Here is a 19,486-nt window from a genome sequence, read left to right on the forward strand (position 1 = left end):
TCAGTTATGATCTTACTGATATCAATGTATTTTAGACAGTGCTTCAAATAAAACATTGATAATGTCTTTTTGTGACAAACTAATTACAGCTGTAAGTTACCACCGTCACGGTGTCAAACAAATTGAGCCTAAAGTCATTCATATTAAAATCATAAAACCAAGAACGAAGTAGAAGTGCAGTGACCTAGAACTAGTGAACTAGACACATACGGTAGATGTCCGGGGTTCGATTCGCGGCCATGGCACCTTTAGCAAGGAAAGGCATTTATTAGCACCGCCCTTTTCTTATTCCAGGAAAAAGTGAAAATTATATAATGGGCATCATAAGTACCAGCTGTTACTTGTGTTTCTGGTTGGTCATTACGAGATACTTTACGTGATATATGTCCTTTAAAAAAAGTTTATACAGGAGTAAATATTGTTGGGGTATTGTTTATTTTTTCAAATCTTCAACTTTGACGGAAGTTAATTAGTGGATGATTTCATAGAGCGTTTGGATGCAGTAGAAGTGATCTTGACACTGTGACAGCATAGCACACTAAAGCATGCTAAGTCAGGGAAGTTCACCCTGACAAAAAGTTTATTGTAAATATAGCAGATAAAAAATATTGCCGAAGGTTTGAGAAAAATCCATCAAAGAATAAAAAAGTTATTAGAATTTTATCTATTTTATTATTTTGTGACGTCACATAATGCGAGCAGCTTTTCTACATATTGAATGGTAAAAAAATCGATGAAATGTCATTTTCTCAGAAAAAAATGAAAATTATTTTTTTCCGTACATTCAGTATATCAATAGAATAGACATCATTTTACACCCGTTCCTAAAAAGAAAACAAAGATAAGTCATTACGAACCATTAAATAATTGAAAATTATGCATTTTATATTACTTTACATAATTGGGGCAGCTACTCCTTTATGACGTCACAAATCAAAAATTTAAAATTCTAATAACTTTCTCAAATTAATCTTTGATGGATTTTCCTCAAACCTTCATAAATATTTTTTTTTTCTGCTATTATTACAACAAACCTTTCTTCAGGGTAAACTTCCCCTTTAAATGTTGGGGCTCCTTATTAGCCCACCCCCTCCCTCCCTCCCCCCCCCCTCTCTCTCTCTCTCTCTCTCTCTCCCTCTCTCTCTCTATATATATAATTATATACATATATATTTCTACTATAGTATCCTCCTTTTTCTTTTCGTCTACCTATCAATCTAAATTTTCCTCTCTCACTCTCTCCCTCCCACCCTTCTCTCCCCAACCCCCATCTCCCTCTCTCTCTCGTTCTATATCTCTTTTATTTCTTTTTTTACTCTCGTCCACCCCCGTGGGCCTTATAACTGTAATCACAAATCATTACCCTTGACTCAGCCCAATTCACGGGCCATTTCACATTTGACAAAAATAATATATGGGTTTACCATTTATACTGTCGTCAACGCTGAAATAATAATAGATAAATAGATAATAGAATGATAGGCCTGCGAGCACTGAAGTCTATTATCTCGTTTTGCTCGCCTCACAGAGTATAGACGATGGGTCATTTTGCGATTAAACGCTCTATTAATTTACAAAGATGGGTTTTCGGGGGCACTTCCGTAAATTTTCCTTTATCGTTCCCTTTCCATATTATCTTTTTCTCTTTGGTTTAGTCATTATTTATATTCATTTGCATGGAAATACGTCACGATTTGCTTTTCTTTATAGTCTTTTTATCCATCAAATGAACATTGTACCGTGACAACAGCAAAAAAAAAGGAACAGAGGGGAATAACAATTATTGTATCCACCTGACATCGTAGGACGTAGGAGATCAAAATTGTTGGCGCAGTGAGCGTACTATCAGGATTTCCAAAAGTGATCACTTTCTAGCACATAATGATAATAAAGATATTTCATAAATTACAAGAAATTTGAACTTATTCTCACCAAAAACCACCACTTCAAACCTTGACAAGAATCTTCGCTTGCGGGTGATTTCATACTCATTTTGAATACCCGTTTGCAGTTTGTGTATTAAATGGGTGCATGTCTAGATAAAGACTGGCAGGATTATTATTCAAAACGAGGGAAAAAAATTATCACCTTTCTTGATTAAGATTATCATTAGATTTACAAATGAAACATTGTTACGCCTCATTGGCGCAGATTGCATTATTTACGGACGATTTCCTCGTACACTGATTCGTTTCTCCTCCTTGAGTAGAGTTATTGTTGTTGCCAATTGAACTTAGCTTGATCTGTTGTGTTGGTATCGCATAACAAACACCCACATTAATATTCATATTTGGGACTGAAGTGCTGGTTGTTATACAACAAAATCATGATAATTCATCGCAATACTGGCTTCGAAATTGATTCATGTATATTACAGAAAGAATGACTATGTCAAGATAAAAGTCAGACTTAGTGAAGGGAAGTCTACCCTGAAGATAATTTGATTTTGATAAAAGTAAAAACATGATGGAAAAATGAAAAAAAGACAGTTTGGCAAACAACCATGAAAGAATAACCAAGTGGTGGCTTTTCAAAGTGTTCATTTTTTGACGTTTCAAGAGAGTAAGTCCCCCATATCTTAACAATTCCCTAAACATCACCTTCATTATTTTTGCAATATATATAAAACCTATATATTACTAAAAAATGTTTTTATAAAGAACAAATCTCATGCTGGGACAATGAAACATTATTGTCACATGCATGTGCATATTATGTCACTTGTAAAATCTTGTAAAAACCGCTGTACAACTTTATTCTTTTATGTCATTTTCAACATCCTTATCAATTTTGTGTCGATTTTGAAACTTCAAAGTGACAGTGGACCTAACTATTTTTTTTCAATGATAACGATAAAGCAACTCGAACAAAGGTGGAATAATAATGATAAAGATTAGATTTTAAACAAAAATTTTTAATATATATATCAGCAGTGGTAGAGTAAAAACAATGACAGCGTGAACACTATTTTGCAGAAATAATACACAATAAAACCATATAATCTCATTCGCTATATATTTTCCATAATAATAATATAGGCATTTATATAGCGCCATATATCTAAAAAAATTCTTTTCCGATGCGCGATGTTATTATTATTATTACCCCGGCTTTAGCTCGAGCTGCCTTTCAGCGCTCATACATTCAAGGAATTAATCCTGCCGGGTACCCATTCACCTCACCTGGGTTGACTGCATCACAATGTGGATAAATTTCTTGCAGAAGGAAATTACGCCATGGCTGGGATTCGAACCCACGACCCTCTGTTTCAAAGTCAGTATACTAATCCACTGGACCACAACGCTCCATCAATATCATTCTGGGCCCATGCAGATAATGGAAATCTTCATTAGTGTGAATTTTGAAGGATCTCCTTCAAATTTTGATTGACAAACATCTCTACTATCCTTATTCCCAATCTTATATCAGATTTATATGAGCGTGAATTATCAACACAACTTCGGAGTTTATACAATATGGACCCTACTGATGTCAGATGAAAGATGGCGCAATTGACCTTGTGAGATTTCGCCTTTATTATAATATCAACAGGACCTAACTGCATTGTATTTTTAAGGGAAATGAAACCTTTGGAACAAGTTGGCTTGTGTCGAAACAGAAAATAAAAGAATAAGAACAAAGAAAATTTGAGAAAAATAGGACAAATAATGAGAAAGTTATGAGCATTTAAATATTGTAATCACTAATGTTATACCGAGGTTGTTTTACCTGACTGCTAAGAAAGCACGAATGCCTGTGAGCAAGCAACCAGGGGACCAACGGCTTAAGGTCCTCTCCGAGGGACCTGGTAATGAGGATAAATGCCTTACCAAAGGGCACTAGCGCACCACTTGGGAATCGAACCCGGGTCACCGGAAACCGAAACCCCCGCTCTACCGACTGAGCTGGAGATCCTCCTATTGGCAATGCGACAAGGATGTGTGATGTCACATGTGAACAACTTTCCCTTTGATTGACTATAATATACCCCCTAAATTGCACTTTTTGCTTTTTCTTAAGGTGATACCAACTCTTCCTCCATGATGTATTCTTTAAAAATCTGTATTACATGCTCTCCTATAGAAAGAACACATGATCTACTGATAGATGTGATAAAAGAGGCAGTTTAAGTTAAATATATACTAAAGTAATGTGGAGAGTTGTTCACAAGTGACATCACACATCTTTGTCGCATTGCTAATAGGAGGATCTCTATAGCATATTAGTGATCGCAATATTCAAATGTTCATAACTTTCTCATTATTGGTCTGATTTGTCTCAAACTTTCGTTGATCTGTTAATTAGATTTTTCTGTTTTCACACAAGCTATCTTGTTCCAAAGGTTTCATTCTCCTTTAACTCCAAATATAATTATGAAATTCGCATAATTAACGACTATTTGTAATGATACAGTTGCGTGAAATCATGTGTATGAAACTGTTTCCTCGTTCAATGGCCAATTATATCACTTTCACTTTTCAAATTCTTATACACTTTAAACCCGATTCTTATTTCAATTTCTGTACACTAGTCCAGTTTTATATTGCATGACAATTCATTTACATCGCCCTGGGAAGCAGGGGGGCTGGGGGCAGGCCTGGCTGCATTTGGGATGTTATTTTACATAGGCAGCCCCACCCCCTGGTTAGGTATGCTAAATGGCAGAAATGTAACCAAAATGAGCTTTTTTGGGTCTTTTACAAATTTTCCTGGAACGAAATCACCTTCTTTTTGGAGCGAAACGTCCTGGTGAAAGGAAGTCGTTCACATGCATGCGGGGCCCTGTTTATTTATCATGACGTCTATATCACAATTTATTTCCTTGCACATTTTTTTCTATCTATTATGCAACTTAACTATAATCATTAACCCTGCCTATTGCCAGTGAATGGGAGTTTGTCCCATATTAAGGACCTGGGTAAATTGTACCTTCTCTATGTGATTATCAAATAAAGATCATTATTTTATCATTTAATATATTCTACTGATACTTTTGCCGTATTAACGTTTTCTTGTGATATTATCTGAATAATATGTAACAATTAAGTATGCTACGAACTTATCATGAAATAAATACCATTATTATTTTATTATTGATTAATATATATCACGCGCGGCTACCGGCTTTAATCCAATCGGGAACAAGATTTATCCACATAAATATCTATGGTTTAAAAAAACGCCGTTTAAACTGTTAAAAAGTTGTTTATAAAGTTTAAACGATTGTCTTGAAGTTTAAACAATATTTGTTAAAGTGACGGGCTTAAAAAACATGCTTAATTTTTAAACTGCGTTTCTACAGTGTGTGTCTGCATTGATATTCCTTCAACACAAGAATTGAAATTAATAAAATCACATGATTTTCTGTAATTTGAGTGGAAAGATAGATTTCACAAGCGATACACACGCTTCAATGTCATCCCGACAATATAAGGAAAAATAGTATACAAAAAAGTAACCAAATAAATATATTTATCAATAGTTGCCCTTTAAATGAACCTGCTGTATTGTTGCCCAAATTTTCATTCGAATGCCTGCTTTGCCAACCACAAATATAGAGAAAATAAAAATGAATAAGTGCACTTGGCTTCCAGACTTGAGACATGCTTCAAGGTAAAATGCAAATTCGTCCACTGCCAACTCGTCCACTCACCACATGGTCTACCTTCATTTAATTTAATGCCATTCAGTCCATCAAAAATTCGTCTAAAAACCATTTGGTCCAATCATCACTTCGTCTAATCACCATTTCGTCTATTACCATTTGTCTCATAACCAGTTGGTATATACAGTACTATCCATTTCATTTTCATTCATTTTGCACAATTAACACTTGAGTTTAATTAGACCAAATGGTATATGGACTAAATGGCTATTAGACCAACTTGTTGTTGGACGGAATGGCATTAGACTAAATGAAAGTAGACCATGTGGTGAGTAGACAAACTGATGATAGACCAAATGGTAGTCAGACGAGTTGGCTATTGGACGAATTGGCATTATAGACAAATTGAAAATAAACCGATTCAAGTTCGTGTATATATACACAGTGAACAGGAACGGAGTGCATGGAGTCTTCTAAAAATAAAAATTAAAAACAGAGGGGAAAGCAGAATTTGTTTACTCGTAGTGAGGAAAATATTATGAATGAATTAAACAGGATAAGCAATTAAGTCAATAAAATAAATAAACAAATGAGAAGATAGCTATGTGACTAAAAGGGTCATAAATGAATGAATGAATAAAACGCATACCAACTACAGGGAAAAGTTGATAAAAAGTAAGTAATGAACTACTTAATGTCTATTTTCATTTATATTTTAATTTTACAGATTTTAGTGATTTTTGAAACACCATGAGAACCGCAATGCACTGGCGGATCCAGGGGGGGGGGGGGACACAGCCGGCCCGTGGCTCCCCCCTCTTTTGAGAGACAAAAATAAAATTTGTTGTCACATTTTTCGTGGCTCAATTTTTAATAGGCTTAATTTTTCGTTGAAACTTTTTTTTTTTTTTTGCTTGCCAAATTTTTCCTCGGGAAAATGTGCCCCCCTTCGAAAAATCCTGGACCCCCCTGCCGCAATGTGCACATGCATTTGCGCGTTATACGTAGGCACTATTATTAGTATCATTATGGATAAAGGCAAAATGTAATTGAATAGATAAAATAGGAAACAAATCTATAATTATGTTGAGTAAGTTACTGAAAAAATAGATAAGAATATCTGTGAATAAAATTAATTTCAACACCTTATGTGTGGTTCCCATGAGACATCAACTTGTGTCAATTTTAAAGTGCATAATTTATATAGGCCTATTCGAATTTGGTGGAGAAAATAATAACTTATTTCATTTCCTATTTTGCAAACGTAAATCAATTAAACAATATGATATGCCATGTGCAAGTATAAAGGTTTAGGCGGATGAATTAAGTAAATCTGATAAGGTTGTGATTGATTGAGCGTATACCAAATAATAATCCGATTTTTTTTTTTTTTTATAATAAGACGTTTTAGAAAAATATTCCTAAATATTATGCAGTACGGCAGAACCACAGATTAGTTAAGGCTTGCAATGTGTTCAATCAATGCAGGTACCGACTGCGGAAGTGATCAAAGGGTTTCTTCTTGTAATAATCTAAGCGTAAATCAATTAAACAGCATTAGGCATCTCACATTAGTGCTCACGAAATCACCCCAAACCCCTTATTAGCGAAAGTATGTATACATCATTTTATTCCATAACTACAAGAAGCTATAATCCCCCTTCTTCAAAAGCGAAGAAACATGGTTCAATCGGTACCCCCTCCCTGAACCCTATTATTAGGGATAGGGGATTGGGTCTCCTATTATATTACCCCTATTGACAAAGGGATTCTCTAACAATTCAAAATCGAACTCAGAATAAATAATATGCAGGTCAACGCCCGCACCGAGTCAGGAAGAAGTGCTGTGCTCCCGCGGTTGAAAATGTAAATCATAAATCAGAGAAGTAACTCGTTATCATCTGATTATTCTGATTATGGGTGTCATTATTATCAATCACCGCATAGCAACAAATGAATGAAAGAAGTTTCGGTCGGTCTCCGCAATGAGACACTTAATTCGGGGAAAAAGAACGTTCAAGGTTTTCTATAAAACCTCTCTTTTATTCCGCACAATAATCTTCCGGCGTAGGCCACACCCTTTTCTGTGACGTAAACAATAATAACATACAAAAGTCGGCCTTTGACCAAAAGAAGGATCGAAAAGGGCGAACTATACCCCCCTGGTAGAGCAAGATTCACTCGCGGAATGATTTGTGAAGATTTTGAAAACGATATTAATCAGTTTGTATGCATCATAAAGATAATAAAGGTCTATGATACACCGGAAAAAGTTTTTATTGGTGTTTTGAACATACATAAAATGCCATTCAGTTGAAAAGACAACAAGAAAACGGAGATCTATCTTGTTTGAAATAGTTAAAAGTCGAGTAGTGATGCGGTCTTAATAGGGACCAATAATTTGCATGCAAGGTCGGCCTTTGGTGTATGGGTAACTTTTCTGTGTACTCTGCGACAACGAAAAAGTCCGTGGAGCGAAGCAACCTACGGGATCGTACATACACATAGGTGAAATACGCCGTGTGCAACCGGATACGATTGGAGCTAAGAACCTATGCATCGGAATGGTTATACTTATAGGGTCCATGGTGTAAAGATGCGGGGACGATGATAATCAACTGGTAGAAAACTTTTTTAATACGGAACCGGCTGTTACTGACACCATTTAGATTTAGATTTTATTTCATGTTCAGTGGATAGAGGATATTGGATTAAGGGATTCAGTGAGGAATTTGGCGAGGAAAGCGGATAAAAATGGAGCAAACAGGAGGGAAAAGACAGAACGCTATCGTTCACGTACGAGGAGACTCGGGAGCGGAGTTGGACGATCTGTTTCGCAATGTTTTGAACTCGGCCGAAGCAGCCGATAAAGTTCCACAGCAAGTACCATGGCGAAAAAGAAACATGCCTGCTTCCTTTTTCCAAGAACCAAGAATAAGCCATTCGAGGGAATCGAGCGCAGACTCGACGAATTACTCTGGAAATATGTCGAACGCTAGCCATGAACTTGCCAGCCGTAGCTTGGGCCCTCAGGGGATGACGATCGCCCACGGCAGGGCGCACTCGTCGCCGGCATCGCTGCAAGAGATGCGAAGCATCAACCCACAAGATGTGATCAGAAATCAGCATCTTCGGCAACAGAGTTATGATATCACTGATACGGATGGCCTGCCCAGCGGCTGGGAGATGGCCGTCACACCAACCGGACAAAAATATTTTCTTGAGTAAGTTTAAAAGGGAAGAAAAGTAGTGGAGATCAGATAGCATCCCCCTCTTCTTGCTCCACCCTGCATCCCTAACCCCACTCCCCAACCCCACTCCCCCATCCCCCACCCATTTTGGACCTGTCTGTATTCCCCAATCCATGAAACTGTTAACCCTGCTGCTGATTATAACAAGAAGATGATGAAATGATTGAAGATCATCTTGATGATATTTTTAATGATGGTGCTGATTGTGGTATACTGTAGTCCTGGTACTGGTAGTACAACTTCTGGTAGTTGTGGTGATAAATGGTGGTACTTGTACTACTACTAGTGTGATGTTGTTTAATGGTGATGGTGGTGGTTGTGGAGTTGATGATGCATGGTGATGATACGTGATGGTTGATGATGATGTTGGTGTGATGATGATCATAGTGGTATGTATGATGATGGTGAAAATGGAGATGATGATAACGGTAGTGAGGATAGTGACAATGCCGTAATGGAAATGTCCAATGCATGGGGGGTTGACGGTGATGGCGGTGGTTTTTATTGGGGGTGTCATGGGTGAGGATGCAGCAACGATGAGGATTCCATGATAATGAATCGAGGATGCAATGATTGGAAAGTAAAGGAGGAGTACATATAAAGATTGTTAGGTTTTAATTACTCAACACATGACATTGTATGATCTGGGGGATTTACATAGATTATAATTATTGCCATGATAGTGAATTCAAGAAGGACATCTGATGCTTATGGAATAAATGGTGGTGATGGTCATGGTGATGATGATGTCGTTGATGATGATGATGAGGTTGGAACTTGGAAGTGAAAAGGTGAAGATAATGGGAGGTGATAAAGTTTATGATGGGTATGATTATGATGATGGGGTGATGGGTTTATAGTGATGATATTGTGGATATCATGACCATGATGGAGGTGATGACGAGGATGTTGATGGTGGTGGTGATGGAAGTGGCAGATTCCCAATTCGTCCACTCACCACATGGTCTACCATCATTTAGTCTTATGCCATTCCGTCCATCAACATTTCCTCTAACAACCATTTAGTCCAATAACCATTTGGTCCAATCATCACTTTGTGTAATCCTCAGTTCGTCTATAGATGACCATTTCGTCTCATAACCAGTAGGTCTATTCATTTTGCCAAATTAACACAGGTTTAGTCTAATTAGACCAAATGGTATATGGACTTAATGGCTATGGGACCAACTGGTTATTAGACAAGATGGTGAGTGGATGAAATGGCAATTAGACCATGTGAATATTGGACGAACTGATGGTAGACCAAATGATAGTAGACGAGTTGGCAATTGGACGAATTGGCTTTGGACCAAATTGACCATGGAAGTGACAAGAAGTTATAACTTGATGATGATGATGATGATGGTGGTGATGGTGATGATGGTGGTGGTGGCAGTGGTGATGATGATAGTGTTGATGATGGTGATGATCCTGATGATGATGATTATGATGATGATGCTGATGACAATGGTGATAGTGACGATGGTAATGATGATGGAGCCTGGAGGTGATACTGTAGCAGTGATAATGGCCGAAGTGCTGATTTACACTTGTTGTAATGATAATGGTCATAAAAATGTATGAAGTAATAGATTACATGTAGGAAATGTGACATATCGCCATAATCATTCTGCACTCCTTGTTTTCAAACCAGAAAAGAATATTTTTACGTCTTCACAATTTTTCTTCAAATTGGGAAGTGCAGTGCTTCGTGGAGATACAGTACTGTATGTTCTTTGATTGTGTCCAGCAATGCACACACAAAATACGGCAAATTTTACAATCAGAATTATCAGGTCACGGTATCAGGTCTTAGTACTAGTTAAAGAGTAGAAAATGATCAAACAGTTACAGATTGTAAACAAGTTGTAAATGTCCATGTCTATAACAGGACAATGTAAACAAGCAATCGCTATTTATAGCATCATCTTATCTCGGATTACAATTAAAGAAGTTTCTTTTCCTCATAATCAGTAATCTTCAATCTGATGCTTGAATAAACCGCACCTTGTAGGAGCATTTAGACGAAAGAATAGACAAAATTTTCCCCTATGATTATAAGAGAATGTAGCAAATGTAAGATTAAGAAGAGAGCACAATATCTGTGTAGAGGGAAGGATTCTTCTAGTTCTGCATTATTTAGTTCTTTTATCTCTTCCATGTTTATTGAATTTGAAAGTTACTTGCCTTGGCAATAACAATCATTACTTGGTCAACCAATCAAAATTAAGGTTTCTACATGTACCTAACCATTGATTACACAGGAAACTGTCATAAGCATCAAGTTTTATATAGCTTTCGGTAATGTTGGTCAAACCCGACTTTTACCTTTTTTTTCATCAGAGAAATACATTATGATGATGCACCTATGTGTAAAACAGAAATGTAATTTTCTAACGATCATCTACACCTGTACCTAGGTTTTCTGCAGTCTGAATGGGCTTATTGTGTAGCTAACTTGAATGGGTTGTCTTGAATGGTTCTTGAATTATTGTCTTGAAGTCTTGAATGGGTTACCTGTAGTTCCTTAAATGGCTTATTATGACGATTAACAATAGGATGCAAGTGCAAAAGGGAAAAGAAACAGGTTCCAAATAGACTGAATGGAAAGCATACAATTTAATGAGCAAGTCAATTTACACCGAGTAGGCCTATAGGTCTACGTACTATTTATTACTGAACAAAATCTTGTTCCATTTTTTAATTCCATGACCCTATTTCCCTCTATCAAAAATTGATTCAAAATGAGGTACCCAGGTGTTTGCACACTTGTACTATGTAGGCCTACATGTACTGTAAGACAAGGAAATTGAACTACTCTTTTAGCAAAGTATTGAAACTTCTTTTGATGTTGATATTACATGTAGATTTAGACCCTATTGAATGTACACAAGTCAAGAGAAATTCAGTGGTATAGGCATATGTACATGTACCTCTTCCCATTGGAATTGATTTCCCAGTTCTGGAACAGATATCGTTCACTGTGTTAGAGTCATGATTGAGAAATCGAGTCCCAGTAGACAAAACAAAGTTTGAATGTAATCTTTATATCTACCCCATTTGGTACTATTGGTACATTTTTTTATCAGATTGGGAAGTCTATAGTTACCAACAAACAAAGTAGGCCTAATGGTATACATGTAGTACATGTACATACAGTATGTGCTAAAAAGTTAGTGAACCTCACCACAAAATGCACTTCTTCATGTACTGCAGTCAACAAAACTACAATGTTTGGCGAGCCCAGAGAAACAAAATCTTTTGAATGTAATATTTTATCAACTGACTTCACAATTAAATATCTAATACATGGCAGAACTATAAATATTTTCATTTTTTTGATGGAGTTCATTAACTTTTGAACACCACTGTACCTACATGTAATGATAAACATTTCGAATTGTACAGTGTGTATACATGCAGGCTATTTCATTCAGATTTTGACACCACCATCCATAAGATGTGAGTTGTGACCAGAGTCCCCTTTTCATAAAGAATTGCACAATTTCTATATTACTATTTTATTATCAGCCAATCATATTAGAGGATTTCAATAGCTTTAAACTGCTATTGCAAATTTGTTATTATACCAAGTCTTATTAAACAGGCCCCAGGACTCGAACATTTGTATCAATTTGTATTTTTCCCATAATCCCATGTTCTGTAGCTAAAATTACAGGTGCATGCAAGCATGTCCCAGTGTCCAGTTAAACCGTTGACTTTCCCTGAAAACCCCCCAATGAAATACAAAATAAAACTTCTTGTTTCAATCAGTACACAGTAATATAAGGATGAGATTTCCCTTTTTCCAGTTGCCATGGTTACAAGGTTCTTGTTCCCTGCAGTGTGTGAAAGGTGACCAACCTAGGGAAAGTGCAAAATGGAGATGTTTACAATTTTCATAGCTCCCAGGTTAGATCCTTTGATTGACCCCTGCCTTGACCGAGTCAAACTAGGTCCAGGGCAGGTCAGTTCTGTCATGGATAGTCCCCACAGGGCCCACCACTCCCCCCCCCCCCCCCAAAAAAAAAAAAACAGCTCGGTCTTTGTAGAGGTTCTTAACTTCCTAGTAAAGATTCAATTTTGTAAATGATAAAACCTTGCAGTAAAATTCACGATATCAATTTTCATGGACCAATCTTATTAAAAACATGTACATGTATGCATGGATCCATGATGTATGTAAAAGTTGAACATTGGATACCGTATATATTTTTGTAGGCCTACATGTATCATTCAGACCTGTAGACAAATTGAAGTTTGTTTCCAGAATTTTGGGTTAATAGCATATTGATGGAGTGGTTACAAATTCGCCCCAATCCAACAAACCAAAAAAATGATAGAGATTTGAAAATTTCTCTCAGCAAGATTTAGATTTCTGTGATTTTACATTTCTCCAAGGAATTAAAACTTGATCCATGTCAGTAAACTACCATCATCCTTGATTGTAATTGTAAATTCAAATAATACAAAGAAAAATGACACAAATGTACAGGAGTGTTACTTTAAATTAAAAAGAATTTGTAACAGTATAAAAACAAATTATATTTCAACATATAAAATATAAACTGTTCTGTTAATTCTGTAGCCTTCTTAGTTTTCAATCTCTTAGTGTTTTCAATAAGTACTGACAAAAAATTACAGACATAAACTAATGGGTGCTTTGAAAATTTGTTAGCCCCAATCTGCACCAAGGGGGGTCTTTGTGTGGTGTCCTCCATATAATCTATAAATTCACTTCACATGTAAACTCTATAGGCGGTGCTGCACCATCCCGAGTTTGCTCAATCTCGAGATTTTAGCCCGATCAGCCCTCTTCGCGATTAATCTCGAGATTCAAGAAACCCCGTCTGCACCATCCCACGAAGAGCGATTCCTGCTCGAGCGAGGCAACAAGCCCGATATTACGAGCATGCGCACTTTCGGATCTTGGAGTTTCAACGGCCCGCGCTTTTGAATAACTTCCCGCGATATGCAAGCAATGTACTCCTTTCACTAGCACTTTCGCCGAATCCAACCGGTGTTATGCAACAATCCTCTCAGCTCAGCGAGTGAAGAAGTGATGTATTCTTCGTTAAATATGATGGCGGAGTAGGAGGCAACGACAGAGAGAGAGAGAGGGAGAGAAGGAGGAAAGAAATGCTATTTGCTCACATTTTGCGAAGGAATAAGACAACACTGCTGTCAGTGTTGTTATTGAATATGACCATCGTCGATGAGCGCCTCCCCCTTCGGTCTGGTCTCTCCCAAAATCCATTCACTGGTGGGACACCATCGTTGCTTATGAACGCTATTCGCATGTATAAAGTTGACTTTCGCACGTGTTTATGTTTTGACCAAGGCGGAAGTGGAACGCGAATTGCATTATGGACTGACGTCATGAATAAATTACCCCGAGTCCAATCTCGAGTGCGTCTGCACCGACGAATTAGCGGGATAATTCGTAAAATAGCGCGCTATTTTGCAAATAAACCCGAGTTGACTTGGGATTGCAATCTCGAGATTAATCCTACGAACTAGCGCGATAATTGCGTCTGCACCGCCAACTATCTCGAGATTTTTCAGATCGGGATAATTTGCCGGATCAGAAATAGCGCGCTAATTTGAAAACTCGGGATGGTGCAGACGGCCCTTATGATTGCAAAGTAATAAAGCCCATTGTGGTGTAAGGAAGGATACTTTTACTTTCATTTTCAATTTAAAGTTTGTCCATGTGAAATTGTGACTAAGCACTATGGCTGTTCTTTAGCCAGGGGCAGAAATATATTTTATTACCTTTGTGTAAACAGTAATACTGTACAAAGTTGTGTGTTTTTTTTTTTTTTTTTTTTTACACAGAGCTTGTATTCTACCAATGGAATTAATTAAAAGAATGAATGAACGTAGGCCTACCTCCTTGGTTTTGTCGCAAATATTTTGCTAGTTGCCATGATTTTTTTTAAAGTGAATGCCCTATATGTATATTTGAGCCTAAATGTAGTTCGATATGGTACAATAAAGTTGTCACCTTTAAAGCATGGTCAAGTTTGGTAAATCTGAAAATAGGACAATGTAGTTACTTTTCAAATTTGTTGAAAGATCATTTCATTAAAAACAAATTATGATAAAGATGTGATCTCAGAACGTACAGTAGTTTGATAAAATAACAAAAGCACAAAATCTTGGATCCAAAACACAAAACAGTATCTTGGCTTTAATTGCAAACAGTGCAGTAGGCCTATCGCAAAATCCCTTGTCTAACCAACTCCTGGTCTAACCTCTGTAGCTTGGTAGGAAAAAAGGTACTGTCAAACAACTTTTTGAGAGTGGAAACGATCAATTTAGGGGGTTTTCAGCCCAATTAGCACCTACATATCCTCTGCTACTACCACGTCAATGGTATTACTTGTCATCCGAATCTACCCCCAGACAGGCAAGGGAAAATCATCACTTCTTTGCAGCTCGTTCCCTGCTCTTTGATGAGAAAACCATAAAATTTGTGATTCTTTAGGTTCGTATTGACCTCGTTGTGACCTCCCGAGGGCAAATCCCTATGGATAGAACTGTTGCTGTCTTTTTTTTTGTCTAAAGATGGAGTGAGATTGAGTCAAAGGGATGAGTTACTAGTATTGGATTGGTCAAACTATAGGTCCATGGTCAAACCATGTGTAGTAGGTCCATGGTCAAACCATAGGTCCATGGTCAAACCATGTTGAATGGAATGAAAATATTAATTTTCTGCTGTCAATTTACTCAATAAACATCTACATGTATGTAAGCTTTTCAAGGAATGTCCCCATTTGGTTTGAAATCATACTAATGTGCTGCTTCAGTAGGTTAACCCATTGATCATCAGAACACTTTCTTATAACCTGGTGTGACAGTTATTCGAATCTGTTTGGACTGACAAAATTTGTGTTTTTCATTAAAAACTTCAAGTTGAATACAAAATTTGACTACCCCCCCCCCACCCATAGATTACATATGTTTTGGATACTCCTGGTAGACCTACAGTAATACTAAATATCTTAAGTTTTGACAGGGAAACTGTTGTGACTTTATAGAAACCTTTGTGAGGTTGACTGTAGATCAGCATAAAAAAAAAAAAAAAAAAAAAAGCATGTGATTCTGCCTCTTTAAACATTAAACAACTGTGCTCCCTTTCTACTTCTGATTCTAGTATATTCTTCTGAGAATCTTTCAATATTTTTTTTCTTCTAAATTTTCTTTGCCTTTTTCCTTCACCCCAAGAAAGTGACACCTACCCATCACGAATATATGCATGTAGATTAGATGTACAGTCATGAGCCATTTGGTTTGATGAGTTCCCTCAACCCCCTTTAAACTCTTGGAGTAGCTCCTCTACTCTTGCCTGCAAAGCCTGGCTGCCAGCCCCAGATATATATATGTAGGCGAACATCACTGCAAAGATACAGTCACTGTATGAGCCATTGGGTTTGATGAGTTCCCCTCAACCCCCTTTAAACTCTTGGGGTAGCTCCTCTAGTCTTGCCTGCAAAGCATGGCTGCCAGCCCCAGATTTATGTAGGCTAATGTCACTGTAAAGATTAGATTCTACAGTAAGTGAATTAAAGGGGAATCCAACCCAAATAAAAACTTGTTTTTATAAGAAAAAGAAAAATCAGACAATTTGATAGGTGAAAGTTTGAACAATATTGGACAAACAACAAGAAAGTTATGAATTTTTAAAAGTTGTAAATATTGGTAATCACTATACCCATGGAGACTTCAAATTGGCCGCATATGGGATGTCATAGTGATGTAAGGCAAGGACTACTCTTCCATGTACTCCAATACATATTGTGGCTAATATGTCATTTTTCCCAAAAGTTTTATTTCAAATTATATTTTTCTTTCATGAGGACATAAAACAATATACTACCTGGGTTATATTTAGATTACTGCCCCAGGGGAATGGGTACTTGGGAGAAAACCACAAATCCCTGATAATAAAGTACATGGCCTATGGGAAAGTTGTCCTTGCCCCTTGTCATAATTTACTTACCCAGTTGCCAATTTGAAATCTACATAGTATTAGTGATCTCAATTTTAAAGCAGCTATAACTTTCTTATTGCTTGTCCGATTTCTTTCAAACTTTCACCATTCTGTTTAATTTATTTTTCTCCTTCCCAACACAACATTTAATGGCCAAGGCTGGATTCCCCTTTAAAGCCAATGAGCTCCCTCAACTGCCTTCAAACTCTTGTACAGTAGTTCCCGGGGTCTTGCCTTCCAGCCCCAGCACAGAACGAGGGACCCCCAACTCCTTTGCCATAGGTGTGAACAGAGACACCATTCACATGTGATGTGGAGTTCAAAATGATCATGCCATATGTTATCCTTCCTCTCAATATCCCTATTCACACTAGGAAAGCTTGTAGTTTTCATGGATCAAACCTTTACTCCGAAAACTTTGATTCATGTCTGGTTACATCATACATGCAGTAGCCCTATGGTTGAACTGGGACCCATTCACATTCGCTCTCTTAGACAGATTTGCTGGTCCAATAGTTGGGTTTTATGTGTGCAGCCTTAAACCTGGACCCTTTCACATTCACTTTCTGAGACCGATTACTTCCTTGAGACTTCATGCGTTAAGTTAGGTAATGTTTACGAGATCATGCCTAACAGGGAAAAAAAATCCCATTATTAGCCTTTGATCAACATTATTAAATTTATTATTATTATTGGTATTACCGGTATGTTGCAAATTCATTTGATACTTTTCAGAAAATGAATTATTATAAAAAATACACCTGAGGTCAAGATGGGATTAAGCGTGAACCTTGAATGTTACATGGTATAACCCCCCCCCCCCCCGAATAAAATTGAACTGTATTAACATTAAATATTTATCCAGTCGATACCCTCAACCTGCAATAAAGAATATAAATGTATCTTGATAAAATACCCAAGAATATCCCAAGGGTAGATGATACATTGTACAAGTCCAATATAGGCACGATCTAAATTATTAAATGCATGTTCATTCAAAAATTGCAATTGGGTATTTCTTCATGGAGGGCAAGTACTTTGACTGCACTCTCCATTTTATGGGATGTAATTTTCATAAATTGAATCTGTCACAGACCTCTAAATAAGCCATTTATTCTCATGACCCTAGAATATTGTTTAGAATGACCTTATGTCTTGGATATTATCATTTGATCATGTGATTTGTGAAGGTGTTTTATGTAGTTTGATAATCATGGTGTTTGATATATTCCATGTTGCTAAAGTTGTTATTACCCTTTCAAAAGATGAAGTGGTTGAAAATTTAAGCATTCTTTCTATGTTTGCTATTTTCATACAGCAGAGCCCTTTGAACACAAAGCTTAGCGATTGATCGTGGGCTGATTTTTACGATGAATCATACACACCATAATCAATGCAATCAATTGTAGACACCAGCCCCATGATCAATCACTAAATCTTGTCTTTATCTTTGGTAACTTAGGGTCAATAATGTGAACTACAACTTGATTAACACATCTAACATTAAAATTTTAAAACTTGTGGTAGTCCGTTGATCTGTTTTTTTCAACTGGCGATTCTCTGTGACAATTTAAATATTCAAATCAAACATTTTTTGTTTGCCTTTTTGAAAGGGCTTTTGAGCACTGATATTTATCTCCACATTATAGCTGTTTTGGGGAATACACATTCATATAATCTAGTAATTAACTGAAAAAGTCGTCACATTTTGGTGGATTTACCTAAATATGGACTGGCTTTAATAAGCTTGATGTTCTGAGGCCCTGATCGTAGCCGTTGTAGTAGGTCCATGCGCTGATATAGCCTGAGAAAGCATCTGCAATTGACTTCCTGTCACAATGCAATGTTTTTGTAACTGTTCCTTTTTCTTTCTTTTTTTCCATGAACAATCCTGTGAATCTTGAACAATAGGAAGCAAGGAACATAAAAGTGTTGCGTGGCCTCCGTCACATACTTGACATAACTGTTCATTGTAATCGTATTGATACAGGGAAGGAATCGTCCCATTCATAGTCCTATAGAAGACGTGGGGGAGTGGATATAGCTGCTGCTTATTGAAAGAATCAAAAGGGAATATTTAGAAATTATTTTGAGGGTAGAAGAAAAAATTGTTTTGCCTGATTTGAGCTGCTTTTGGTTCATGGGAAGGTTTGCTCTGGGCACGTTCATACTCATTTTTTCATCAAGAATGTAGGCATTTTGAAATATTATGTTAACAGATCAAAACACAGCTACATTCTTTATCATTTTCATATATAGATGAATGAAAAATGGTAAATAGAGATTTTGAAATGCATCATACACTTGAGATTTATAAACTCATGACATTTTCAATTTCCATTATATGATAAGAATCTTTTTAAAATTAAAAATCAAGCATAAGTCCCAAAACCAATTCAGTTGCAACTGAACTTTCTTCTTGATTTTGGGACTTGCACTTGATTTGCATTTCGAAAGTATGTTTCTTTCAATGCCCCATAGGTCATAACGTGGGCCCTGTCAACGGTAGACCAGTGCTGTCGCAAGTCCTTAGAACTTTTACCCAAGCAGACTGTGCGGAGTGTTCTTGTTCTGCATTTACTGGTCCATGTACTTTGTGCATTTTAAAACGTTTATGATACTGCCTTTGAAAAT

The 19,486-nt window shown here is 36.8% G+C and overlaps 1 protein-coding gene across 1 annotated transcript in view; it reads left to right on the top strand.

Moving 5' to 3' along the window:
* The first annotated feature begins 8,027 nt into the window (after window positions 1–8,027).
* The window catches only part of LOC129278603 (transcriptional coactivator YAP1-like), a 33,782-nt gene continuing 22,323 nt past the window's right edge, over window positions 8,028–19,486 (top strand). The window contains exon 1 of the mRNA XM_064111205.1: window positions 8,028–8,829. Coding sequence (XP_063967275.1) covers window positions 8,360–8,829 — 470 coding nt within the window. The 5' untranslated portion in view covers window positions 8,028–8,359. The remainder of the gene's footprint in view (window positions 8,830–19,486) is intronic.

This window comes from Lytechinus pictus, chromosome 16, assembly GCF_037042905.1.
Source record: "Lytechinus pictus isolate F3 Inbred chromosome 16, Lp3.0, whole genome shotgun sequence".
In the NCBI taxonomy this organism is placed as follows: Eukaryota; Metazoa; Echinodermata; class Echinoidea; order Temnopleuroida; family Toxopneustidae; genus Lytechinus; species Lytechinus pictus.